The sequence below is a fragment of the Suillus fuscotomentosus genome (genome assembly GCF_016647785.1).
Source record: "Suillus fuscotomentosus strain FC203 chromosome Unknown F5891scaffold_18, whole genome shotgun sequence".
NCBI lineage: Eukaryota > Fungi > Basidiomycota > Agaricomycetes > Boletales > Suillaceae > Suillus > Suillus fuscotomentosus.
The window spans coordinates 687,203-714,437 of NW_024539530.1; the positions used below are offsets into that span (position 1 = coordinate 687,203).

The 27,235-nt window shown below is 45.4% G+C and overlaps 8 protein-coding genes across 8 annotated transcripts; 5 read left to right on the forward strand and 3 right to left on the reverse strand.

Moving 5' to 3' along the window:
* Window positions 1-1,113: 1,113 nt before the first annotated feature.
* F5891DRAFT_949374 (SWIRM domain-containing protein) lies at window positions 1,114-2,986 on the forward strand (the record flags this gene model as incomplete). The annotated part of the gene is made up of 2 exons (XM_041374874.1): window positions 1,114-1,515; window positions 1,571-2,986. 2 exons carry the CDS (start codon window positions 1,114-1,116, stop codon window positions 2,984-2,986), a joined length of 1,818 nt encoding a protein of 605 aa, XP_041227836.1.
* A 504-nt stretch (window positions 2,987-3,490) lies between these two features.
* On the reverse strand, window positions 3,491-5,823 carry F5891DRAFT_180839 (glycosyltransferase family 15 protein). Its single transcript, XM_041370815.1, has 15 exons — window positions 5,709-5,823; window positions 5,433-5,660; window positions 5,017-5,381; window positions 4,830-4,969; window positions 4,766-4,775; window positions 4,682-4,712; window positions 4,578-4,630; window positions 4,455-4,528; window positions 4,382-4,402; window positions 4,287-4,328; window positions 4,143-4,235; window positions 3,989-4,089; window positions 3,861-3,942; window positions 3,726-3,812; window positions 3,491-3,674 (listed from the first exon to the last, which is right to left on the reverse strand). Exons 2-15 carry the CDS (start codon window positions 5,514-5,516, stop codon window positions 3,610-3,612), a joined length of 1,248 nt encoding a protein of 415 aa, XP_041227837.1. The 5' UTR covers window positions 5,517-5,660; window positions 5,709-5,823; the 3' UTR covers window positions 3,491-3,609.
* A 101-nt stretch (window positions 5,824-5,924) lies between these two features.
* F5891DRAFT_1025592 (uncharacterized protein) lies at window positions 5,925-8,187 on the forward strand. Its single transcript, XM_041361366.1, has 3 exons — window positions 5,925-6,080; window positions 6,135-7,996; window positions 8,048-8,187. The coding sequence occupies exons 1-2, from the start codon at window positions 6,000-6,002 to the stop codon at window positions 7,986-7,988; spliced, it is 1,935 nt and encodes a 644-aa protein (XP_041227838.1). The 5' UTR covers window positions 5,925-5,999; the 3' UTR covers window positions 7,989-7,996; window positions 8,048-8,187.
* A 612-nt stretch (window positions 8,188-8,799) lies between these two features.
* F5891DRAFT_949432 (uncharacterized protein) lies at window positions 8,800-8,973 on the forward strand (the record flags this gene model as incomplete). Its single annotated transcript, XM_041374876.1, has 1 exon — window positions 8,800-8,973. A coding segment is annotated over one exon (174 nt), but the record flags the coding sequence as incomplete, so codon positions are not given.
* A 1,001-nt stretch (window positions 8,974-9,974) lies between these two features.
* On the reverse strand, window positions 9,975-13,399 carry F5891DRAFT_1186847 (uncharacterized protein; the record flags this gene model as incomplete). Its single annotated transcript, XM_041366750.1, has 8 exons — window positions 9,975-10,195; window positions 10,243-10,512; window positions 11,825-11,937; window positions 11,986-12,122; window positions 12,186-12,795; window positions 12,851-12,927; window positions 12,982-13,040; window positions 13,093-13,399. The coding sequence occupies 8 exons, from the start codon at window positions 13,397-13,399 to the stop codon at window positions 9,975-9,977; spliced, it is 1,794 nt and encodes a 597-aa protein (XP_041227840.1).
* Window positions 13,400-17,343: 3,944 nt separating this feature from the next.
* On the reverse strand, window positions 17,344-18,269 carry F5891DRAFT_1186849 (uncharacterized protein; the record flags this gene model as incomplete). The annotated part of the gene is made up of 2 exons (XM_041366751.1): window positions 17,344-17,523; window positions 17,577-18,269. 2 exons carry the CDS (start codon window positions 18,267-18,269, stop codon window positions 17,344-17,346), a joined length of 873 nt encoding a protein of 290 aa, XP_041227841.1.
* Window positions 18,270-19,335: 1,066 nt separating this feature from the next.
* Window positions 19,336-20,896, forward strand: F5891DRAFT_1186850 (uncharacterized protein; the record flags this gene model as incomplete). Its single annotated transcript, XM_041366752.1, has 7 exons — window positions 19,336-19,626; window positions 19,673-19,877; window positions 19,944-20,086; window positions 20,141-20,227; window positions 20,350-20,421; window positions 20,475-20,576; window positions 20,627-20,896. The coding sequence occupies 7 exons, from the start codon at window positions 19,336-19,338 to the stop codon at window positions 20,894-20,896; spliced, it is 1,170 nt and encodes a 389-aa protein (XP_041227842.1).
* Window positions 20,897-21,844: 948 nt separating this feature from the next.
* On the forward strand, window positions 21,845-22,366 carry F5891DRAFT_1186851 (uncharacterized protein; the record flags this gene model as incomplete). The annotated part of the gene is made up of 3 exons (XM_041366753.1): window positions 21,845-21,985; window positions 22,034-22,168; window positions 22,214-22,366. The coding sequence occupies 3 exons, from the start codon at window positions 21,845-21,847 to the stop codon at window positions 22,364-22,366; spliced, it is 429 nt and encodes a 142-aa protein (XP_041227843.1).
* Window positions 22,367-27,235: the final 4,869 nt, after the last annotated feature.

The following is a 27,235-nucleotide window of genomic DNA, read 5'->3' on the forward strand; positions in this document are numbered from 1 at the left end:
GGGCTTCTCTTGAGAACGCCATGAGATCCAACGTCCTCACGCCTCGTGTCGCCACTGTCACTGCTGTTTATTGTGTCAGACCTTCTCTTGTGGGCATGGGAAGATTCAGCCTCCTCGCGCATCCCGCGCTCCTCACTCCCCGTACCATCATAACCTAGATATCGCCCCTGTTCTTCCCACCTTAACGTGACTCGAGATACGGTAGCATTGCAGAAAGTGTGCCTAACGCGAGGCGGGTGCCCTGCCACTTTTCGATGACAGTCGCGGTGATGGACGGTCAATAATGGGCAAGTCGCGTATATTTCTTTTGGAGAAGAATGGAATCCGCGCTTCCCTCCTATTGATACCGTGACAGCTTTTCCAAGAGTATTACAGGTCCAAGCCTCAGGCCTCAGGTGCAATAGGATGTCACGATGTGCTACACGGTGTGATGCTTGTCTGGTTGAGGATCATCGATAGCGGTAGGCTGCCAAGACATAAAAAATACCATGCAAAGGCGCCTGGCTTGCGGTGACAGCAAAATCAACTGGATAACTGTTATGCGGACGACGAGGAAGCAGTCTGGAACCAAATATCTGTATAGGAACAATTGCTTATAAAATATTTTGGATACCTCGTGAAGATACTGCTCCCAACGTGGGCTTATGGGCTTGCTTGTTAACCTGGTAGACTCGGAGACGTTCGAGTTGCTCTTCAAGTATACTAGAGAATCAGAATATGCAAACCTAAGCTAGCCTTTAAACTAGCAAAACTAGTAGTGCAATTTTCTAGCCACCATAGTTATTTGCAACTATTTGGTACACTGGTTTCTTTCTAACCATACATTTGAACGGCTACTGGACCGCGATGGACTCACCAAAACGCACAGGCTCGCCGTCGTCAACGTCAGAGGCAAAACGAATCAAGCTCACAGTTCCTCAGAAAAGTCAAGGCGCTTCCCCTGTAGAACCCGAGTCCGCTCCGGGAAAGCGCAGCGAACTTGACCCAATTCAAGGCGGGGATATTGGCAACCTTCCACCTGATACTGGCGAACCTACGTCAGCAGAGAATGGCTCGGGTGTGATTAGGGTGCTGAAGGAGGGAGAAGGAGATGAAGATGCTGGAGACGTGTCAATGGGGGAAGCAGCTGATGAAGAGGCGGAGTCCGGAGACGACAACGATGATGAAGACCCTGCACAACTAGAGGCTACTCGCTTGCGACTGGAGGACCAAGCAAGAAAGTACCTCGCCGCGCAGACACACGATGTTGTCATTCCGTCCTACTCTGCATGGTTCGACATGTCCAAGATTCACCCTGTCGAACGACGCGCGCTCCCAGAGTTTTTCAACTCAAGAAACCGTTCCAAAACGCCCTCCATATACAAAGATTACCGTGACTTTATGATTAATACGTATCGTCTACGGCCGACAGAGTACTTGACTGTCACCGCATGCCGGAGAAATCTGGCAGGCGACGTGTGCGCCATAATGCGCGTGCATGCATTCCTGGAGCAGTGGGGTTTGATCAACTATCAGGTGCGAAGTGCAGAAATGTTATCTGAGCACTTTCTAATAACTAAGTACTCTGAAGATCGACCCAGAAGCGCGACCAGCCGCGCTTGCACCACCTTTCACCGGCCATTTCCGCGTGATCCTCGACACGCCTCGGGGCATGCAGTCATTGCACCCCGGGACTCGCCCTACTATCACACATCCAATGAACGGTGCCCAGAAGCCAATACAGCAACACAGCGGCTCCGGTTTGGCGTCACTTGAGCTGCGAAATTCAATCTACCAGACGACATCCAAAGCATCACGCGCGGTAACTTCTACCGAGGCGAATGCGCTTGCGAACGGTGTGTCGTCGAAAGGGAACATGTCGTACCAGTGCGATACATGTGGGACGGACTGCACTGCATTGCGGTATCACTCGTTAAAAGTGAAAGATTTCGAGCTGTGTGGTCCATGCTATCTCGATGGGCGATTCCCGTCGACGATGTTTAGCGGGGACTTTGTGAAGCTCACATCTAGTCCGCCTGGTGTAAGCCATGGTGGGACTGACGACGACTGGACAGACCAGGAGGTGCTCCTGTTACTGGAAGGTATCGAGATGTTCGACGATGACTGGAGTGCAATTGAGGACCATGTGGGAACGCGTACATCTCAGCAGTGTATCAGGAAATTCCTGGCTCTACCAATTGAGGACCCATATGTAGCCTCGGAAGGCGACACGGGTCCACTAAGGTTTGGGCGGATCCCTTTCGAACAGGCAGACAACCCTGTGATGAGCGTGGTAGCCTTCCTCGCTGGTGTTGTTGGTTCAGGGGTTGCCGCTGAAGCCGCAAAGACAGCCATGCACGCTTTGACAGACGGTGCCCCAAGGGAAGGCACCGAGAATACATTTGACGAGAAAGGAGAGTCTAGTAACAAAAAGGGTGCAGAAGGTGATACTGCCATGGACGAGGATGCTCCCTATGCATCTACGGCGGTGAACTTTGAACCGGAGACCAACACTTCATCAAATACAGAAGGGGCAGAAAACGTATCCACCGACACCGCAAAACTGGCGAAGCTGCAGTCCAAATTACCCCAGTCGCACGCCGTGCGCGCCGCTCAGCTTGCTCTCAAGTCTTCTGCAAAAGCTGCTCAGAACCTAGCAGACGCTGAAGACGTACATATCCGCTCGACCCTTTCGTCTCTCATCAAGCTCACGCTTACAAAACTCGAGCTTAAAATGTCTCAATTCGAGGAGTTGGAGGAGGTTTTGGAAGAAGAAAGGAAAGGTCTTGAAAGCGCCCGGATGGCCCTTGTAAATGAGCGCGTTAACCTCAAGCGTATGCTTGATGGTGTGAGGAGTGAACTGGCGAAGAACGGTCGGATATCCATCCCTCCAACCAACTTGGGTACCACGGGTCAGGGGACGATTGCGACTGAGGTATCATCCAGCACTCAGCTGGAAGGGGATGCAGGGCCTCGGAATGACGGGGAGTTTGCTCAGCTAGCGTGATGGAATAGGACGATATGTTAATTATATTCGTTTGTGTGTTTGACACAGCCCTGTTGTCCTCTTACGTAGCTTTATCTTCTCTTAAGTGTATGGTATACTAATTATTTTCTGACGCCTGAGTCGAAGTTCATTATAATTATAACGGGTCGTGCCTCAGGCGTGGGGCTCGCGTAGATGTGGGCATTAGTGCGTAGTCAAACCTGAGACTCGAAACAGCCATTGGATTCTTTTAGTTCTCGGAGCCCGGGCACTTGCCGTCACAACTACTTTCATATCTTCGTGCAGTGACCGTGGATACTTGTTAGCAAGCAGCGAATATCCTAATCTCCTGCTATTCAGGGTGTATTCCGCCCGAACAAGAGACGGGACCCTTTTGTTCGTACAGTTCCACAAGTAAGTAGAAGCGGTAAGAGGATAAAACAAAGAAATCATCCCGATATGAAAGCAGCTGAAAAGGATTGCCTATATGTATCCTGTCGGCCATCGCAGGACGTATATTTCATCGAGAAAGTAAGGAGACTAAATAGCAATAAAGACGAGACAGTTAATAGTCAAACAACTTGAATAAATTATCTTGCTGGAATAACGTATGGTAGAAATACATCGTGGCGTCTGCCCTTCAATCAACCGAACATCCAATCATCGTCCAACCGCATGAAATGCCTCAGACACGAATTTTCCGCAAAGTCTGGGCCAATTTTCAGTATCGCCAAGGTTTAATCATGACGTATTATCGTACCGAAGCTATCGTTTGGATTGCACGAGCAGTGTCCTTCCCGCCATTGTCTCCCCTGGGGACAGTGAGCAAATTCAGCGTGTTTATAACCTTCGGACGGATCAGTTATGGCTACGAAACGATATGGCCGAAGCTTACCTATATCTTTGAAGAAATGCAGTTGATCCTTGCGTGTGAACAAGGCTGCGGCGATGCTATGAACAGGTGCATCTCCCCATCTCTGTGTACGGTCAGAATGACACGAACAGGAAAAATATTTAACTTGCCTCATAGTAAAACCCTCCTGTATTCTCGAGATAGTTGAAGAATTTGGTGTAAGCTTCGCCCCTCCAGAAGTCCATATCGGCAATTTCAAAGTTTGACCAAACTGAATGAGGGGCATAAGTGACTTTTCCCAACATGATATTGAACAGCTCTTACAGTGACACATGTTGTAAGAATCGCCTGCATCGTCGGATATAAAACCCATTGAGTTGTTTGGTGACACGTATTCAGGGTGGTCCAAAATGAATTCTGGGAGATAGGTTCATCTTCGGCCTACAGAGTACGATGCTTAGTGCTTACCTTTCACCACGGACCACAACGAGGTTATAGTTGATTCCCATTCTGTTCAGAACACGTTTTATGCTATAAAAGATATGGCAAGAATGTCACTCTACCTGGCATTGAAATGGTGAAGCCTGGGCCGTGGGTAAATTTAGCAGCTGGACCACTGTACTGGGGATCTCTCACCATAAATTTTGTTATGATCTTCCATGAATACAAAAGGGTCATATTCAAGGTCACAGTAAAATCTCACGTCGGGTCTACATAATGGGTCAGCACTTAATTCGTCTGGTATGCCGAACGACTCACTCTACTCTCCAGTACCACTTGTATGGCGTTAAGAGCTCATGGCGGAAAAAGAACTACATAGAGAGGTTAGCGTAAACGAGACATCCCTTCTAAACACACAGCACCCCTGAGTTAAACCGACACATATTACGGTAACTAATGGCCAAGGATGAGGACGCAGCCTGAATAAGTTGCACGGAGATACGCACGAAACACTGTCTGTAGTTTCAATGGTAAGATGGATGTTGACGACGATCTGATCAATGGACTTACCGCCATAAATGACGCCATCCTGTGTTAGCATATTGCGTCCGCTCTGAGCTCGTTCTTCATCTATCCAGGGTGGTTGCACCCAAGTTTCGTGAGGGATGAGCCCAAATGATACATCGCCGTTAGTCAATACTTTAACACGCCTGGAAATGCATGATAAACCAACTGCACTGATGATGACATGGTATACCTTTTGAACTCGTAAGAGAAGGGTTCGTCGTTCAAAAACACCCAGGGATAGTTGAATTTGCGATTGAATTTTGCCTCCAACTGTTCTACACTGGATATCACGCCATCGAGATCACTGTTACGCGCCAGCATCAACAACGTAGCATTGGCTCGGTGAGGAGTAGAAGGGTCGTGTGGAATGATATTGCCAAAGGAGTGTGATGGTTTACTCTCTGCGGAAGGAGCCAAGTCGAGTAGGGTCTCGTCTATCTGTTCGACATCCAAAACACCCGTAGAATCCTTGTATATCGACCGTTCTGTGGACAAAATTTTGGAAGACAAGTAGCCGCCTTGAGGACTGACAGTCATAAAATAACACACACACGACTATACGGGAGTCTGAGGTAGGGTGCGGTACGGGATATGCCTTTGACATACCACAGTGATTAATGCGATGATGATAGATCTACGATGTGACGCGAATGATATAGGAAGAACCGTGTTTCGGAAGAGAATCTGCATTTTAACACGACAGCAGCAGGCGAATGTCGACAACCTGGGGCTGAATGAGGTTCAGTGAGGGAACACTATCTAATTCTAATAGCCTGTTGTGAAGCTCGGGGAACCGAACTTAAAAGAACTTCTTGTGACGTAGAGTTCTAACTTCTGAAAAATATATTATTACGAGTATTGCCTTGTCGTATGTTAACGCACCTATATCGTGTCAATGAATAGCAGATGCATTCTGGAAACCGGAGAAGGACATTGTACATAGCTGGTCTGAATTGTTTACCTCAAGTCTTTGTCAAGTCACCTACACCAATATTCAATGATGGATTCATACTCAGCCTGAACTGTACCGCCGTAAGAGAACCTTATGCAAGTGACTAATAATACTTCCTTTTCAGGAGCGGGTCAAGGTTTTACTCAGGCTCTTACCACTAGGACCAGCTCATGATTTTCGTACTTCACTAGGTGAAAAAGACAGTTAGTGCTGCATTTTGCATGGCAACATGGATACTTGGCAAATCACCTTGGCTGCATGCTAGCCGTGTGCGCTTACGCCTAGATTTTCTTCCTCCAAAAGTTTGGTCTCAAGCACGCAACAGACTTAACGCATCTCTCACTATTTCAACGCAGTCACCATCATCCATCGAGGTCGAACACATGCCTCTTCCACGTCAAGCACTTGATGTATCAGTGTTTGAGGAGATGACTGCCGAGTATACCTTGGCTGTGTCCCAGAATTCGTCCGTATTCACGCCCCAGACGTCTTCTGGCACTCTTGTAAATCTAATACGTACAGCGGACTACGCAGCCGCGGAATCGTTGCGGAAAGAGATGGTAGATATGAAGATACCCATTCAACCGCATGCCATTTACGAACGGGCAGCGAGAGCTGTTCTTCAGACGAAGGGGCTCAAAAATCGAGGGGAAGCGTTTTCTGCATGGCTTTCGTTGGTGCCTACAGCAAAAGAACAATGGAGTTCATTCAAGGATATCCGCCAGCAGCTCTTTCGTGGATCGAATTATCTTAACATCGCACTCGTCATGCGGTTCGGTCTCATCATGGCGTCAAAAGGTTATATCACTGGCGATGCACAGTCACAGGTGTTGAACACCCTTGCGCGCTATGCGAGTCCTCCCACGACTGAGAGGTATATTTCACAACTGGAAGTGGTGGTAGATTCTTTCTCGAAATCCGGTCAAGTGAAAGTTACTCCAGAAAAATGGGCAAGCATCTACAGCCTCGTCATCAGAAACCAGGTCCTGGCTGGCCGAGAGGAGCATGCCCTTCAGCTTGCACGCGTCGCTGCAACACGCGAACGTCAAGTCACAGACTTTACGTTTAGATTCCTCCTAGAGCACTCCCCAGACGAAGCATTTACAGCCAGCGTTCACGAATTACGCCAGCAAATATCCAGCAATCCTTACAGCATCCCAGACGTTTGGTATAAGCGGACTTGTTCCCGCACCGATACCCTTGCGTTGACTTCCCACCTGCGTTATCTCCGACGTGCTATCATCTCGACGAACCCTCCCACTTCTTATTTCCTTTCCAACTTCATGAATGCCTATCATGCCACCGGGCGTACACGCGCCATGCTCGCTTTGCGGAAAAAAGCGTTCCAGCACTCGCACAAAGCCAAATCCCTATGGGTCATGGCAGAGATGCTTTATCACCGTTCCCGCAACGAGCCCCAACTCGTCCTTGTGGTCTTTGCATACCATTTCCACATGATTGGCGTCCCTCGCAGAACTATTTTGAAAACCATGAGGTTAATATCCAAACGCCGTGCTCCGCTTTCCCAAAGAACATCGCTTCCAAAGCACTTGCTAAACTGCCAATACGATATCTCAGAGAAGCTATGGCCGACACCCTATCACACTGCCCTCGTTTGGGAAGCTCTCGTTTGGTCAACGCCAGAAAGCGACCACGAGCGCATGTACAAATATCTCCTCTCCGTCGCAGATTCCAGCACATCGCAGAAGCCCATTTCTTCCCCAGACTTCAAATTCGCACCATCATTACTGCAGCTTCCAAAGCGTGCAGTTGACGCGGCTCATTTTTCGCCTTTTGTAAAGTTGCATGCGAAGCGCGGCCGGCCGGAGCGGGCTGCGAGCGTCTTGAGGGATATGATGAAGTTTGGGTTGAGCCCTGGGGTTGTGCAGTGGAGTATTGTGGCAAGGGGGTTTGCTGAGTATGGGGATCCGGCCGTGGCGGTTTCTATCATCAATCGGCTTGAAGAAGATAGTGGATCGCAGGATCGGGCAGGCGTGAGTGGTGATCATGCGGACCGAACACCGTCGATTCTGGACATTGGGCTTTATACGAACGTGCTTAGAGGGTTCGTCCTTGCAAGGTGTTTGGAACATGCTCAAGATATAGAGAGGAGGATTCGACGGAGATTTGAGTATATTGATGGCGAGTTGAGGGCCACAGATGATGCGCTGCGTCTGCTGCGGAACCTCGAGAGACAGATGGCGAGTTGATAGAGGCGGTAGGAGTATTTTCAGACTATTCTAGCGTAGATGTTCAATACGTTTCACAGGCTGTCGTCCTAGGCGCCATTCAAATCAAGCAGCGCTGTCACAACGTCGCACCATAGATACCTCCTATCCTACACGATTTACATCTACACGGCAATAATTGAGTGAAATAAGATAATGTGGGCCCTAATCTCGATACCAGCCATGAAATCAACCACCTGATGTGCCCGTTTGTGAACCACGCGGAACGATGCTCAGAAGCATCCTAGTTCATGCTACTCCCGCGGACTCTGCAGTCGATTCTCCCTCAAAGGCATGCATCAGACTACCCAGGACGACGGTAGTATAACGCCGCTGTGGTATACAAGCCTCCTGGTTTATCCGAGTCAACTTCATATTTAAACTATAGGATAATATGTATGCCCCATCCATCTCTTAATTGATCTTCATTGTCCATGTCTACGCCTTTCCCCAGTGATAAAACTGCAAAGCAGGCCCCCGAAAGTGTCTCACAACTAGGGCTCCGTGAAAAACTACGATGTTAAAAACACTCCGGGTTTTTAACGTGTTTTTAACATGTTAAAAACATGTCAAGAACGGAGGTCGATATTCAGGTGTCAAATACCTGTCAATAACCCTAAATATTGTATGTATCATGTATCTGATGCCTTCGGAACAAGTCATGTCATACTTTGACATTCGAGTGGCCGAAAATCCCGAAATATCAAAAAAGTAGAATAATTTGAGCCCCCCATTGAATGCAAGCACCCTACCACCCACGAGTTTCTTCACCACCATTGCCAACAATGATTCACAGCTCAAGCACCTACGAGCTATGCTCACTCACCTCCCAGACTGCATCCCTCTGGGTAACTCCAGGTATCACTTTGAGAACTTCGCACCTGATCCAGAGAAAGTTGAGCTATACGGCAGTGCAGAAGCAGCACTGAATAATGTGTTAGAAGTCACCTTTGCACCAAAGGGATGAGTCTGCACCTTGTCCATTCGAGTTTCAAGAGCGTGGGCCTGGCCTCATTGTTGTTGTGGATGTCCTTACTGCTACATTGGAGGAGTTTCCAGAGTCGGCATTGCTCCAAAAATGGGCCAAGGATCTATGGCGTGCTGCAGTGTATCACTACAAGTCTGCAAAGAAGAAAGTGGGTACATGCCTTGTTAGAAAGCTCCCACACAGCACCTCCGCAGAATGAATCTGATACTTCGACGTTGCCTTTGGGAGGGCCTGTACAATAGGCATTCACTTTGTCGTAGCTCAAACATGTTAGAATAGCTTGAAAAACTGGTTTCTAGACTGTGTAAAAAACTTGTCAAAAACTAGGTTTTAACTCATGTCAAAAACCCCTCGAGGATAGGCCTGAGTTAAAAACATGTCATAAACCTCGAGCTGAGTTTTTCACGGAGCCCTACTCACAACCCGTCAAAGGCGCTGGAAATCCCAGCCTTGTCGACCCCTTGGATGCGCTGGGTTTTCCTGAAGGTGGTTTTACCGCTTGGGGCACAGTGCTAGGCGCGCAAGTGCTTTTGTCCACCTATCGATCACTGTATATTCATCATCAACCATGGCCGTTAAGTTCCTTGACCCAATTCTGTGGCTTTGGGTAAATTCAACCCGGCATTTATGGGCCCAAACTGATACGTGCTAGATATAACAGCGCCTACGGTGTCTTCCAGGGCAAGCATATTTGTGGATTATCTTACATGGACGAACTGATCACCATGATATGCAGACTTTTACACTCAAACATACTTAACCAATTCCACACCATCTGCAATCGCGTGAGTAAGCTCTGGATCTACCTTGACCATTTCTTAGCTGCTGGTGTCTCTGACCTCTACCACTGTGTAGCTGGACAGGAAGTGTCGATGCGCTCTTGATATTATCAGTTGGTGTCATATCAGGAAGGATGGTCGACCGGGACGCATTGTATGTATGCAAGAAGTCCGCATAAAGACATCCCTGAGCATATATTTTCAGTTACTCTGTAATGAGAATTGGTTGTCTTCTCCAATGCCTCTTCCTCTTGGTATTGTCCCTAGTGCAACCATATGAGTATTATCAGGCGAGTCTTGTTTCTGTTGATGCCTAGCTCTGTTGACCGTATTGTTATGTATGCAGATATTCTTCTCCCAAGGTATCGGTCTCGGCCTCACAAATGTTCCGTACATTGGAAGCTTGGAGTCTTTGTTCAGCACTAGAAAATATTCAGTCTATATGAAAAATGATAACAAGTTCCCCTACCCATTTCCAAATCTTGGATAGTGATGTTTGCACGAGCTAGACAACTAGGCCATAGACTGTGAGTGAGCTCAAGTCTGCATTCACTGTAATCGACATTGATGAGAAGATGAGGATTGTCAGTGTGACCACAACATATGAAAATCCTCAAGAAGACATGGAGGTATGCCAGGGACTTGCCCCAGTTTGGGCAGGTCTTCATAATTCCATGAAGGGTGTGTTCAGCCTTAACCTTCTTCTTCTTGGGGAGGACCGGCCGCACAACTCCTGGCACTGAAGTCATGGCTGATGAGTCAATCCAGGTAATCTGAAGGATTGACTCTAATTCATTGATTAAATCATCAGCCTAAATATATTGGTAGCCGAGAGGAAATTGTGTAAGATGGACGATGGTTAGAGGTTCATTGACCTGGGCCACACCAAGCTACAACATTGTAGCATCATGAGAATGTGATACATTAGCAGTGTGGACTCAGACATACATAGTTGTAAACACCATGCAGCATCTTATCTTGCCTTTCACCCATGTCAAATTCAAGAATGGTGCAGCAATATCTGACAGCTGCATCAGGAAATCTGCCATTTCCAGGATGAGCTGAGAGATCTGAAGGAACTGATAAGCTGATGGACTACATATATGATATACTGTACATCTGAGGTCAGACAAAACAGATTGTACAGGCGAGACAGATGCTCAACCTGTCAGAATATCAACACCTGCAGAGTGATCATATGATCATTGAATCCAAAATACATCATTTCAGACAACACAGTACATCTATTCATCAGAAAAGCAGCAACTACAGCTCAACCAGAGTAATCAGATGCACACAAGGTCATGTTTCATGATCCTCCAGCACCACAGACCATGTGTCGCCCAAACTAACAATTCTTTCAGGAATATCAGGCAAAAACAGATGCAAAAAAGATCAGGCTTTTATATTGATGAAGAGACAGGTAGTCTGCATCTCAGAACCTCAATACAAACAGGATTTATCAAATACACAGAAAGGCTAAATATCCATTCATTAGTATTCAGTCTCAACAAGCAGGCATATGACCAGACAGTTAGAAATACAGGATTTCAACAAGTTAGATTTCAAAATATATAGGCTCCTGTGTGTAACATTGTACTACAAACTGAGAATACTTAATAGCTTCTGCGAAAGGGCGCAGAACCTGACCAAGCAGTGGGAAAACTTGGAAAAAGAAGTTGCCACTGGCATGAGTTGAACGCAAAACAAATACCACTATTGACTTTGATGACAAGCTAACCAATACACCACAGTCACATATTTTGAAACAGAACAATTTCCAGCTATATTGTAATTGCATGGCAAATCCATGAGTGAAACTCACTGTCTGTCGCAGTAGTACTAGTAGTACACAGAGAAAAAACATAGGTAGTACTAAGAGCAAATTATGTAGTAGTGGTACACATGAAAACAAACAACAATCAAAAACTTGCATGAATCATGAACAACGTATTGGTACTAGCGGCACCTCCCTCGCTTGTTAGCCCGTGCATGCTCAGCACCCTCGACCTCATTGATGGTGCACTTGAGAAAGCTTTCATGCCACTTACAATACCTCCTGGATGCCGTTTGCTTAGCAGCTGTCTCCAAGCCATCAACACATGTGTCCCAAACAACCACAGTGTCTGGAACAGTCCATTGCTTGAGGGGTTTGATTAAGGCCCTGAAAAAAATGTGTTAGCTTCTAAAGTTATTGACAAATAATACTTACATGAGGGGGTCATTGCGGCGCGAAGGATGCTCCACCTCCAGATGCCGTACCGTTGAGTCACGAATTCTTTCAAGGGTACACCTGAATAAATGCTGGACGTTTTGAAGTCCAGCAGCGTCTTGTTGCGGGAAGAGAACCTGTCAGCGTTACATGAAATAAGTCAGAATAAGTCAAAATGAGTGGCAACATATGCTATGTACTGCACTGGCATAATACTGCGCTCTACAGTTTGTAGTCTTCAACCGTCCGTTCGGGGGCTGGAGCCACGTGGTAATGGTTACCTTGAGGGGTTGTAGCCAAATGTGCGAGCAAGATGAGATTCTGTCACCACCTGCACTCCCATCAACCTGTTTGATGTGCCCAACTTTCTTTTTATCCAACTCCTGCTCGATCGCCCACTCATTGCATGGCAACTTGTGCGTTTGTGCCTCAGCGATGTGGAAGTGGGTGCCACCCTTGATGTGAGGGTTCTTGTTCGCAAAGAGTTGGATCTTTGCTTCTGCTGCCTCAGAAGATTGCGAGAAGGATATCTCGAAGGGCCACAGTGGATGGAACTCGGCATCTTGTGTCTCACGTTGAATGAGCATATCAGGAATGCCGAGGTTACATTTGTCTTCGTCATCTTCGCTATCTTCATCCTTCTTGACCATGATATTCATGTGGACGCAGAGTGCAGTATGTAGTACAGATGGAAGAGGTATGGACTGTATAATGGCTCCCATTGTAGTGCACAGAGGCGCTAGGATCGATTCGTGGACTGGGGTCGGCAGGTTGACAAAGAGTTGTTGGAGATGAGGGACGTATGATAGTCTGAGGAGAGCGTTGGATCGGCCCAGATGTGGGAAATAGAGAGAGAAAGGCTTACTTGCGAGCTAAATGGTCATCAAATTGAATTGCATCCAGAATAAAATGATAATCATTCTCTGACACGTCTGAAAACGCCTAGTATGGCAATCAGCCTGAGAAAGATGAGAGCTGCAAGATGAATTCTCATACCTCATGTTTGGGACCCTCACTGCCCTTCTGAATGGTGGCGATAATACACTGGCAGAGATCTGTATAGCTTAGGAAATCACACCTGTGATCATTCAAGCAGACCTTACTTACCATCTTTTGGGCCCAAAGCTTGTGGCTTCGGCGATTTCGACTTTAACAGGAGGCGAAGTTTTGGCTCTAGGCTTGAAACTGACTCCCCTGAAGTGCAAGACTTGCTGCTTCTTAACAAACTTGCTGAGGGTCTGGAGCCTTGCTTGAATGTGCCAGCATCTGGAGAGTGCTCTTTACCAGGAGCATGTTGGAGTTCTACAGGTACTAGTACAGTGGGCTGAGAGCGCCATGCAGGACTGCGCTCATAAAGATGCCCCTGCCCATTTGTTGTGTTTTGCTGTAAGAAAGTGAGAGATTTAGAAGGCATGGTTTTGCTTGCCTGTTACAACCACTTGATTATCTCCTTATAAACAAAGGTGGTGGTATCGGCTGGATCCCTAGCTTAAAAAAGCCGGTGTTTGCTGCCAAGGCCGTAGCTAGGGGTGGTAGGCGGAAGAAACATATGTTTGGAAGGTCGGTGGACTCGCAGGCCTGCCAGTGTAGTTAGACCCATCATAGAGCCCCAGAGGCAGTGACATGATGGCCTCTAAAAAGACACGCAGCAATAGTGTTGGGAATGCTAGTCACGGTGACCATGTCCTACGATCACCAATTTTATCAAGTTAGTAGTACTGAAATGCAAAAACCAGAGACACCTACTATTAATATTACTAGTAGGCACAGAGTGGAAACACTGCTTCCATTCAAAATTCAAACCTACTAGTACTAGAATAAAAAGAGTCTGAGTCAGCGACAGAGCTAGTAGTAGTAGCAGCAGTAGTACTCACCTTCGTTGTCGCGGAGTTAATGTGAATGTTATTAGTACTGATGAATGATCTGCAAAGTTATATGATACTGCTACTGGTAAGTACGCACTGGCAGCCTGAATGTAGCTAGATGACTTGATTTAATGTTGAACCAAATAATGGACATACTGCCAGTGTTGGTGAGAGGAGTCACGGAGACTATTGAGTACAGAAATACTGAAGCAATGATTCCTGATGAACGTACTGGAGTGTTGAAGGTGTGAAGTGCTAGACTCGGTACTGAATTAATGGCTGCAGTTGACTTACGGGCCATGGCTAATTTCATAACAGTTGGATACCACTATGCGAGACCTGCAAGTTGAAACATGTACATACATTTACCAGTATACTAGTACAATGTTCATACTACAATTTTTTAGAATGAGATCTCAAAAGCATGATAATCCAAAAATCTGTTAACATAGAAAGCTTGAAATGCAATCAAAGAATCTGTATGTGTCAAATTACGATCAAGAAACTGGGACCCATATATTGGGATCAAGTGCACTGGTCGCAAAATGGTATCTAAATGAACAACAGAAAGAAGGTGTTCTCTACAATTGTCAAGTTCTGGTTCAACCATCCACATACCTGTGTTAGGGCATGGTTGATCGCCAATGGTTGAAAACCAGCAAACGAGTGCACAAGGATATTCCACACCTCAAAAAGTGAAGGAGAATAACAGGATAACCTGTGCAACATATAACCCTTGGAATCCTGGTAGAGTCGGATCGTGTTCGATGAAAACACAATCATGGCGAGCTGGGCCACCACGCCAACTATGTGCAACACGGATAGTGTAATGGATCATGCCATTGACCCCACAGATGTCACTAGCAGCGTAAAACGACACTACAGCAGAATGAAAAATATCCACCTTCCCATTGAAGTCCGGGTATTGTGAAATATCCATGTCACATCCCGGAATAGCGTGACCAGGATTGCGCTGATCATGTAGAAATTGGCATATAAGGTTACGAAAGGAAGGTGTGCCAATCATTTCACCAATTGCCTGGGCACGTCAGGGGTAACTGGACACTGAAAGAAGTAGTTAGAATATCTTTGAAAAATCTGAAAAAGATTCACCTTGTCTCTTCGCTAGCTGCACAATCACCTCAGCCTCGTCACCACCCTCATCCGCAACAGCATCCTCCATGTCTTGATCATCATGATAAAGGAAGAAGTCTGGGTCTATGTCCAGCACTCAATTCAGATCAATCGTGAGGTCGAGAGAAAAAGAACCAACTTACCAGAATGATTTGTATCCGGATCAATTGGCTCAACACCAGGTGGGAGTAAAGGGTGGTCAAGCAGACCTATGGCAAACTTCCCTGCTCGGAACGAAGCAAGTTTATCAAGCCGTTGGTTTGTTACCAACATTTGACCGAGAGGTAGCCAGCCACTCGAGTGTCGCCAAGGTTCCTTTACTGCCTTACAGTGCTTCGACTCTGTGAGAGAAGAGCATAATCCATTAGGAGCGCCAAACTGCTGTGTCAGATAACTGTAATGGCATAAAGAATGTTGTCGGGGTAGAGATATTCTGTTGGGACGGACACCGACATCCATGAAGACAGTACATTCATTGTGAAAGCCTTCAAGAGCTGTTTGCAAAGAATCTAGATCGGCTTCGTCAAGACTTGAGCGATGGACTACATAGCAGAAGTCAAGGAAGTAGCGGATTGCTCGAAGCATTCTCTCAGGAACATGTCCCACGATGGCTGGTAAAAAGATCTGAAAGTAGTGAAGTAGTACCAGTAATTTGGATGTCAGTATATGTGAATTTTCATACCTTCATTAAAGCCTTTGAGTCATCGCCTGTCCATTGTTTGAATCTTCGTCCCTGAGGAAAATGTCGCAGGCCCGGAAATGAAGGCACTGCAGCTATGCTAGAACGAAGGAGGTTGTCAGTAAAGTGATTTTGACAAAATCTCGATGAAAATCTTTACCGGTGTAGAAACAACAATACTGCTAGGAACAAAAGAATGCTCCTAACTGTATCTAAAAAAGTTGTAAGGTCGCGCGTTGCCTAGTGTGCTATACTTGAAAGGACAAGTGCGTTCGACCCTAAAGGGGAAGCAGGTGCAGCGAAGATCTAGAGGTATGCGCAGAAGTGAAGCGCGAGAAAGCGCAAGTGCGCGCAAGGCGCAGGAACACGCGCGCGTATTAGCGCCAAGCGCGGGAAAGCGCGCGCGCGTATGCAGAAATGAGAGACTATGCTTAAGTGATGATATAAAACAAGATAAGAGATGTGAGATGTGATGTGCTAATGAATAGGTTTCTACTGTGACTTTCTAGGTATTAAGTAGGTAAGTAAAGATGGGTGAAAAGGTCAGTCCAGTAATAGTATGTACTGCTGGCGCTTATATAGCGCGCCTAAGCGCAGTCATGCGGAGCCAAAGCGCTACCGAGTAGGTATGTAAAATATATATATGTGAGAGTCCATGATAAAAATAAAGATGGAATAATATACAATGAGAGAAATAGAAATATACGCACTAGAGAACATGGTGGACAGTGGATGGATGCATCTGGATGGCTGGCGCTAAAGGGCGCGCAAGTGCGGGAAAGCGCGCGTGTGTATACATCGCGAAGCGCGGGAATGGTGCGCACATGGCGTGCGTTGCATGGGAAAGCTGCGCATCATATAGGAATTACTGTGGATAGTACACAGAGTGATGCTATGAGTTCGTGCTATGCACTTCTTAGTGAAAACTACCATATCGCACCATGAGAGGCATGATTCTCTACACCAGTGATCAATATCTGCCCATATTTGCTCTGCCTTTTTTTCTCCATAGGTGATAAGGAAGTACTCACCCACCCAAGCCACAATATGATCTTTAAATGTTCCTTTAATTATTTGGTGAAGAATGTCGGGAGTGAGCAGTTCATGTATGTCAGCGCATGGAAAATATGCTGTGAACGGCTACACAATTTCATATTCATCACTGCGATTGAGTTTGCTGCACTTACTAGAATGCCACTTATAATTCCCCAACCCTGCTTGAGCTGTGTATCTGAGTGACCGCACATTAGAATTTTTGTATGTTGGTGTGATCACCGACCAGATGGTGTGTTGTCCAAATGTGCTCGATCAGCAGTACACCTGAATAACTAGAGGTCAATCACCACTGAAAATTAAAGGTTAAAAGGTGCTTACCATGCACACCAATTTTGAGCGATGCAAGCAAGTAGACATTGTTCGGGGTAATCGGTGATGTATGGACCAAGGCTATACATGGCCTGTCGATAGTAACCATCAGCGCACTTGACAACCTCTGGTTTCTCCATTGCAGGACGAAAGGTCTCGAGGATGGCTTTCAACGACATGTGAAAAATGTGTTGTCGGAAATCATGAAATTCATCTGTTGTGTCATGATCACGCTCAGCTATCATAATTTACAAGTTTAGTAGGAAGTGTCTTGTACAGCCGAAATAAACATACTCTGTGGGATGCACAGAAAAGCTATGAGGCTCTCAGACTCCTTGTGAGTGCGACGGGCATTGTTATGAAGATTACCCGTAATATATAGAGTGGGTAGAAATCATTTTGGCCAGTTGCCACAGAGACCGTAGTTTTATCGCTACTGAGGATGATGGGGACTAGCATTGCACCATCACAGTCTGGATCTTTGGCTAGCGTGTTCTGTCAGATGGCAACGATCAGTACTACAGATAGACGACTATTGACGGACTCACAGATCGGTTCCAAGCCCAATTTCCAGTCATAAAGTCAGACCATACACACTGACCTTGCTCTCCAAACACTTGTCGAGCAGAATAGTCGATGTTATCAGTGAACTCCGGGTTTGCGAGTTGATTTCTTACTAACTTGCGGGGGTCGCGATACCACACCTCATACTCGGTGTGCTTCCATGGGGTAACAGATGGACCAGGTGGCAAGTTCTTGGATGCAGCATGTCGGAGTGTGAGAGATTGCCAAGGAACAGCACTCGAAGAGATGGTGTCAATGGTATGATGGACATGGCGGTCACTACTGAAAGGAGGACGGCCTTTGAACTCCTTGAAGGATCCTAAAACCTGCATGAGTTCATCAACTTGCTTCCCAGACATCTGATTCCACCGGAAAATGAAGTCTGCGAGCTCAAAGTGGCCACACGATGTAAATGGCTCCCAGGTGTCATTGGTAGGATGATCTGGGATGGGAGGATGATCTCCATTCAAGAAGTTTCCTGCAGCATCACAAGGGGAACCATCAAGAATAGGGTGTGGGATATAGTAGGATCCCTGTAATGTATCATCGGGAGCATCCTGCCCAGTATCCGACCCACCATGAGTAGAGTGATCTTCTGTGAAAGCATGCTGATGTGGACGAGCGGGCCATGGAGGCTGAATATGCACTGCATTGCAGTGTTGTCGATATCCTGACATGGACTTGAACCCACGACAGCACTCTGCACCTGCCATGGGATCAGTACAGTAATACTTGCAAGGGCGAAATTCGGGTTCTGCCACATTCTGTAATACTCATTAGTAGTACTTGCAGTAGAAGCACAGCAAATTGACGGTTACACTATTTGCATGACAAACAAGGACCCTCAACAGATTTAAGTTAGCGGGAAAAACCTGACGTGTACAGTGTCTATTGATAGGACTGGTATTCAACCGGGCACTGTCGCTCTACACCGATAAAACCAAGTGATGGTCAAGACTTGCGAGTCAAACAAAGACAAGCGACCTGGTATACCAGACTTACCTGGAAATCGACGAGTCGAGCTCGACAGTAGTGGCCCTACAAGGAAGTGCACCGCAACAAAGAAGCTGTCTTGAAAGGCCAAAGAAGCGAAAAAGTATCGTGCTATAGGTGCAGCTGCTCAGCTCGAGATGGAGATGGAGATGGAGGACACACAACAAGAAAAATAAGCACGATGGCCACCTGCACCCAACTTCAAGAAGGTTTCCGAAAAGTCGAGTGCTCGTTGTGTGGTTAGCTCACAAAGTCAACCCAAGACAAGTACATGACAACTTGCACAATGGCAAGCTCTGATAGACTTGATATTCTAGGTCGCCAGGCTGAGGCAAGCCCTGATACTGGAATGGACTCAGACTGCGCTGATCAAAATCATACCAACGATAATGAACACTCACCACCAGCAAAAGTCAGTAAGGCAGAGAAGTTGCGCAGAGATATCAATACCGCGAAGTTTGAATTAGGGCAAAAATGCAGTCTAAGCAAGCAACACGCCTACAGTGATAATGAAGGGTAAGTTGATCATGCCAATAAGTGCCCAGCTGACTCACCTTATTATTGATATCAACACTACCTGGACCATACTATCCCCATCATTAATGTCGATATTGATGGATATTATACAAACACCTTTTCCCTCAAAATGCAGACCTTCAAACAAAAAATTCAAACCTGATGTCAATACTACAGCTTCACAGCCCGCTTGAAGTGACCTCTGCAATGACTGGCGTGATCTAGTGGCTCTACATGTTCCAAACTCTTCGTGCCCTCCAAATAGTGCACCCTGCCAGTTCTCAATGTATCACTGGCGAGTTTTTTTACTCAAATTGTATTGAATCACTTACATTTTTTGGATTCGCAGCGTTGACCAAACCAACGCCTCAGAATGGCATCCAGTTTGGTGGCTTCGAAGAAGAACAAGAACTTGAACACAGTGAAGCACCACAGCTAGACCCACGCTTCAAGTCTTCAACACCTGTTAATGAGGATGCGCTTGATGACATGTTGACTCCACTTAGCATGATATCTGTCTCAAAGGTGTGTCTTTTTCATCTGCCCATATATCGTAGCTAATTCATACAAGAAACTCATTTCGAATGCTCCATGCATTGCGCCTGTTCTCTCCTCCTCTGATGAAGAAAACACCTCTGATAAGCATAGGTTGCCCCTGGTCGAGATCAATGATGTCAAGGTGAAACATACATTTAGAAAGCGCTCACCTGTACACGGGGTTGATACAAATATCAGTGAGGCACCAGCAGCCAACACCAGCAATGCAAAGTCCAAACGTGAGTCGAAGAACTCACAGAAGAAGTGAAATCTCGAATTGTTGGAGGAGGATGAGGTGTCTGCAGTTGAGGTGGACGAGTCTCAGGTGACATGTGAGCCCTGCCAATGGATGCCCATATACGAGGGAGATTCAGATGTACCAGCGATCAATTTTGCAAAGAGAAAGTCCAGCAGCACTCTCAAGGGCAACAAGCTATCAAAGGACGAGGTGGGTGACATGAGGCCAGGCAAGGACAAATTCAAGAAGGACAATGGACCTTAGATGGAACCCGACGATGGTTTAGATGAAGACTATGAAGACAATGAGGAACTCATGCATCTCCCTGACAAAGCCACCTCGTCCCACAAGGTTTGCATCTCTCTAACTTCTTGTACTATTTGCGTAAACCTTGTCAGAATACCTGACTGCAACCTCCACTGAAAACCTTCAGTGCTGAAGAGCGGTACAGGAATATCAATGACAGCAGACAGGAAAGCGACGATAGCCTTGACGACCGGAAACTCACATCTCGCCCCATGAAAGCGAAACTGTCTTTGACCAAGGTTTGTTTTCTTAGATAAAATTTCCTTGTACTAATCATGCAGGGTTTAATTAGGCCCTACCTCCACCTTTACAAGATAGATCCACTCGCAACAATAGAGGAGTTGTTGGTTCAAGCACCAGGAACAAGCCTACATTGAACCATTCTTCTCGCAATGTATGTGTTAAAGCTGATAAAATGCACATGACTAATTAGTTGAACCGTAGGCTCAATTATCCAGTGATGATGAGGACGACTTGTCCAAAGCACCACGAGGTAGATGCATCAAATTTACGAAAAGTGACATTCCTGCAGGGTCACACCGTAAATTTGACTCTCACATTGTTCCTATGTGGATCGACTTCATTTCCTGCCTGGACAATATATGGGATGTCTCAGACTATGCTGATGAAATGCAAGATATCTGGGACCGCTGTAGAAACAACAATACTGAGAGGAACAAAGAAATGCTCCTGACTGTATCTAAAAAGTTGTAGGTCGTGCGTTGCCTAGTCTGCGATACTTGAGATGGCAAGTGCATTCGACCCTAAAGGGGAAGCAGGTGCAGCGGAGATCTAGAGGTACGCACTTCAGCGAAGCACGAGAAAGCGCAGGTGCGCGCAAGGTACGAAGGCGCGGGAACGCGCGCGCGTATTAGCGCGAAGCGCGGGAAAGCGCGCGTGTGTAAGCGGAAATAAGAGAGACTAAACTTATGTGAAGATATAAGCAAGATAAAGGATGTGAGATGTGTTGTGCTAATGAATAGATTTCTACTGCGACTTTCTAAGTAGTAAGTACTAGGTAAAGTTGGGTGAAAAGTAAGGTAAATAATAGTATGTACTGCTGGCGCTTATATAGCGCGCCTAAGCGCGCTCATGCAGAGCCGAAGCGCTACCGAGTAGGTATGTAAAAATATATATGAGTGAGAAACTATGATAAAAATAAAGGTGGAACTATGCTAATAAAGGAAATGGAAATATACGCACTAGGGAGCTTGGTGGACAGTGGATGGATGCATCTGGATGGCTGGCGCTATAGGGCGCGCAAGCACGGGAACGCGCGCGCGCGTATACATCGTGAAGCGCGGGAATGGTGCGCGCATGGCGCGCGTTGCGCGGGAAAGCTGTGCGTCATATAGGAATCACTGTGGATGGTACACAGAGTGATGCTGCGAGTTGGTGCTGTATACTCCCTAGTGTAAAGCGCCATATCACACTATGAGATGCACGAGTCTCTACACCGCGTCTTTCCAAACATCACGCACATTGTCTTGAAGAAGAATGATCCAGTCTACAAACTGGTACATGGTGTTCGCTACTGGCTGCTCATTTCTTATTATTGATTCACATAGTTAATGCAACACGCGTACGATTACCGCAGTGACTTCGGAGAACGAGCTGAACTTGTAGTTTACAAGTTCTTAGAAAGGAACAAATGGGACCCTGATGCAATCCCGTGTAGCTGTTGCGTTTCTCGTCCCCAAACAAACCAAGCTTGTCGACGCAGCTGGTCGTATTACATGGGTCAATCCCAATATATATCCTTACATGTGGAAGGTAGTTGAAGCTAGTGCACGGGGCACTGAAGTATGTGCTGAAATATCACCTTTTTATGTTCACTCACCTGTGAAACAGGATTGTCAAGGTGCCTTTGAAGATGCATGTATCCTGGACATTTTTGCACTCTACCTGGAGAATGTGCACAATCTTCCAAAGGAGTTCCGCCACCAAAGTATGCCAAAGGGAGCTTTGGCCATTGCCACAGCTGCGGTATGCTTCTTCTCAATTCACCAGACGATGCTAACATATAACCAGGTTGAACGTGTGTGGAAGATGTGGTCAATGGGAACTTATGTGAAACCGAAAAGAGCTGCACACTCACAATTTGCCGAGGGCCTCTGGAATGACCACACTGCATTGGTGATGGAATCTCTCAATAAAGCTAGTTGCAGGAAATGGAAGTGTTGAGAGTGCGCCTGACCACCAGGGCATCCAGGATGTCACGACGTCCTGACATATATGAATGCAAGACAGTAACAGTACCTTACTCATTTTCTCTTCCCATTTTCAACCGTATTCTAACTCTATTCTAACTCTATATAAGACTATGAACACATGCCAATGCACCTCAGTCCCTTTAACCGTGACTGAGGTGTGTATCATATTTTCCCTCTTTCTTATTCCATTATACTCACTATATATACATTAGCCTCGTACTCTAGGTTCGTAGTACTACATTGAATGCGAGTCCCTTTAACCGTGACTGAGCCTCGTACTCTAGTTCTCATCTCTCAACAGGAAGAAGATCTTCAAGGGTGCGAGGGCCTTCATCGATGCTCATCAAAAGTGGCCGTCTTGTTGTGCACAGGCACAAAGGAACAGCATGGGGACTAATGGGTGCACTGCCTGCATCAAAGACGATTCTGGAATGGACTCTGGACCTGATATTTCATTGATGGTTTGATTTTGTTCATTTTCTTTGCTATGCTCTTGTTGTTGCCTCTCATTGATTGAGTGCTCCGGTTGTCTTGTTTTGTAATTCATTGCTTTATTGAACCTATTGTTACTTTACTGCATTCCAGACAATATGAACGAACTTTATTTGCATTTTTCTGATAAATATGATGTGATGCCTATAGGATTAATTGGAGTACTTGATGGTCAGACTGTGATGATGATCTGAAGTGCTGGGGTAATGGGCACCTGATATGCTACTACAAAGGTTCTAATGATTATATATTTATTCTGACAATCTGTTAAGATGATGTATTAAGATGACCTGATATACCTAATGCTTGGCTATGTGGATGTCTGAAATTAATGCTTTCTAATGTGATGATGACAAGATAGATTGATCTGTATGATGTACTGGGAAAACCTGTGGCTGATTATTGGATTTGAATGACAGAATGGCATTCAGAAAGTCTCTTTTACTGATCATCCTGTTATTTTGACAGAGGTCTGATATCAGATGGACCTGCCTGATTTCAGACCATGTCTGATGTATTGACTAACTGTTCTGTCTGATTAACCTGCTGTCAGCAACTCCAGATAAATCAGAGAATTTACACATTCCCTGATGTGGTAGGACATCAGTAGGAACACATGATACAGTACAGATGGAACCTACCACTAAAACATACACAGGTACCTCATTGCTGGGTAGTAACTTGTATGCTGTATTATGGATCATCGGGGTTTGCAGATATGTGAAGAGAGACAATTGCTGCTTTAGCTGGGAGCAGGTAGTAAGTATAAATTATGCATAAAAATAAAATCCACCTACAGCATCAAGAGTGAGTGGGGGACACTGCACCATCACATAGATGAGAAATGTGGTGTAAACAAATCAGTGAATACTTATGTATAGAGGTAAAACAATGGGCTGAGGGTCCAGCACCAAGTACCCTGCAAGTTCAACAGTAGTTACAGGGATACCCTGGAGGAACTGGTGAGTAAAGTTGTTGAGTGTTGTGAGAGAAGAAAACTTGCAGAGAACAGGAGGAACCCAGGAAGCATAAGGTTGAACAAACACATATTGGCATTGATTGTATTGTTCACATGATTATTGAAGGTAGACATTGCATTTGTGATGAATTTTTAAAAAAAATATCAATACAATGCTGATTGAGAAATACAATTTGCACATGGCCCCAGTGGATGTTCGACATGATCATCTGAGAATGCCAAATTGCAATCCAAAAATTCCTGTAAAATTGAGTATAAACTAGACTATTAGAGCAATAACAAACACATAATTGGATTGGGCTGACATTAATATGCTTAGCACGTCACTTGATCAGCGCAGTGTCTTGGAAGTAGCAGAGACTATTAGGTGTTACAAGAGCATATTACATGTACATACCATGTTAAGCTACATTACTGGCATGAGGCTCAGATGAACGACTGGTCGTCGCAGTGCCATAGAGAAGTCTGTACCCTTATTACATGTGCCATTCAGGCGGTACAATAATACATTGTTGGCTGAACCATATAATTGCCTGTCTTCCATGCCAATGCAATGTGACTCTAAAATGTTAGTTCTCATAATCTAATTCTAAGTCACTATTGTACATTTCATGAAACTCAGATAACAATTCACTACTAGAGCTGAACTGTTGCTCAGGCACCTCGACCTTGACTTCTGACTTGGAATCATCCTGCTCTTTGTCATCATCATGGCTTTCAACTTCTTTGCTATCTTCAAAATCTTGAATATTATGCTTGAAGCTTGTGAGATACTCATCCTAAGACTGAGCTTGTGAGGTACAATGGTGCAAGTAAGTATGCCCAACTCCAAAACCAAAATGGAACCACATCAACATATCGTGGTCTACAAACCTAAAATTATGAACTGAATGCAAGTCATGCATGTAGTGGGAGCATTACTCAATGATTAATGTAGTATATGTGGCAATCATTCTTATCCCCTGCACATGCTGAGAGACCTAATCCATCAGGCCATCTCCTCTTGCGAGCAAAAGCAGGAATGATATGACAGCCCCTAAGGACATCGGTTGGATCCAGAAAGTCAAATGAGTGGTCGTGAGTCACAGACAGAAATCTAACATGATCCATAGTTGAGGAGTCCCAGGTGGAGACTTCATCTATGGGTTCATACCACCAAACACATAAAAACTCCATTTGAATCGGTGTATAGTCAACCATACTAACTCCGATAAAAATTACATTAGTATGATAAATACCCAGTACTTTGCCATAAATAAATCTGTGATCTTGAGGTCCCATATCACTTTTGGCATGGAGAACCATAATGTTGCAGTGGGAAGTCTTTGGGTTGATGATGTATTGGGCTCGACGAACATTGTATGTAGTATAATTAAACCTAGCCATGTTGTGACTATATATTCAGTCATCCTTGAGGATGATCGAATTAGTATCTTGATCTGACTCTGCAATATTTCTTGATATCATGGTGCGATGCAACAGATGAAGTTTCAGTTTCAACATGAAATTCTGCAGGAGGTGTAAGGGTGTTTACGTGGTTATAATATAATGAGACTGACCTTGACAGCTGGATCACCTTCATGAAGGTGCAAGTAGGATCCTATATGAATAGGGTGCTTTTGTGTCAGGCCTATGTGGACGTCCAGGCATCTCACTAACTCTGTGATTTCAATGTGGGGGTGATGAATGACCCTGTCACCCACGTGATGAATGCAAGTCTGCCGATGTTCGATCTGAGTCAACTGTCTTACAAATAATTTGTGATCGGTGCAGTGATAACTCGCCTTAGGTGACCAGTATTCAAGTTCACCCTGGAGTCAATAGTTAGCTATGGTCAGGCAAATGACAATGAATGGACTGGTTCACTGCTGTACAAGTTGGACATGCCATATCACTGAATTGTGGACATGTAATCTCCTAAAGCATGGAATTTGTATGTTTGGAAGTTAAAAACTTTTGTGCACTGCCCATAATTCAAAGTGTTTTGCTTGCCCTTGTGCACATCATTTTGTTTCAATGTTTGCCTTGCATGGTGTCACATACGAGCCTTGACTTCCTGATGAAGTTCCCAGGTGGTGTAAGTGTCACAAACCTTGGCTTTCAATTCCCTGAACTGTTGACCAACTGCAGAAGTTACTAGGTCCATAATGTCAAGGGTCATATCGGAATGCATTTGAAGTTTAGCAAGCCCATGCCAATGTGTCATTGTAAATAGCAGTTTGAGAATGATAGTGTTGTGTGATTCTGAAAGGAGGCTGTCAAAGACAGGGATAGAACACTGCACTTCACCAACAACAGTAAGTTCATACCTGGAGCAAGTTCTCAAAATTGCGAGCTGCCATCCTCTTCATCTCTGAAGAGTTAGCAGAAAATTTTCAAATGATCACTTGGCCAAACATTGGAGTTTGCCTGTATCTGATAGTAGGATTTAGACAAATGGAACGCCAGTACGATGACACATGCGCACCTGTGGTCTAATTCATGGATAAGAGATTTATCATGCACCAAAATGATATGCAACAAGTGAGTAAAAAGGGACTTCCAGATGCCACTCTCGAACTTGTGTAAGAGATCGACCACAAGTTCCCAGAAAATATTGAATCCCAAAGGGCCAAGGCAATCTGAGAATGTGTTCTGAAGAATGATTAGCCATGGTCTATTACAAAATGATTCAGACCTTACCAAAGTGGGCACCCATAAATGTGGTTTAAGGATACGCTCAACTGGTGCACTGCCAACCGCTAAGTTTTTCTCATAAATCAATTCATGTGCAGTGCCCACAATATTTCGTTTTCTCTCATCATTGTGAGCCAAAGTATCACACTGTTGATGATCTTGAGGTCTACCCATATTCTGAATCTGATGTTTTGGTATTAAACATTGAGGACATGGACATCCTCCTAGGTTTCAAACTGTAGCTATAAGCACCCTGGATAAAAGACGTCAATAATATTCAATATTGTAGAAGAGTTTACTTACTTTTCTGGATAGTCCACAGAGTAGGTGAATATCCTCGGGTAAAATCTACACTTGATGCCATCACAACAACAAACTACAATACTGTGCTCATATGCCTCAAGGAACTTGTCATCCAGTAAAATCTTCCACTGCTTGTGAAAAAATTCTCTATGGCAATGAGTTGCACAATCACTGGACAACTCCTTTCCTCCTGTGAAGTCTTTGAATGAGTCTCATCTGGGTCTCCGCTGTGCCAAACTCATGTCCTCCATTTCATTATCCCCCCCTCCTCCTCCCCCTCCTCCATCTTCTTCAAAGCTGTGATCGTGAAGGACATCCACAGAATCCTGTGATGAGTTATGCAGAGACACAGGCTCTTCAAGCTGTGAAGCTTCACCACTGAGAGTCTCA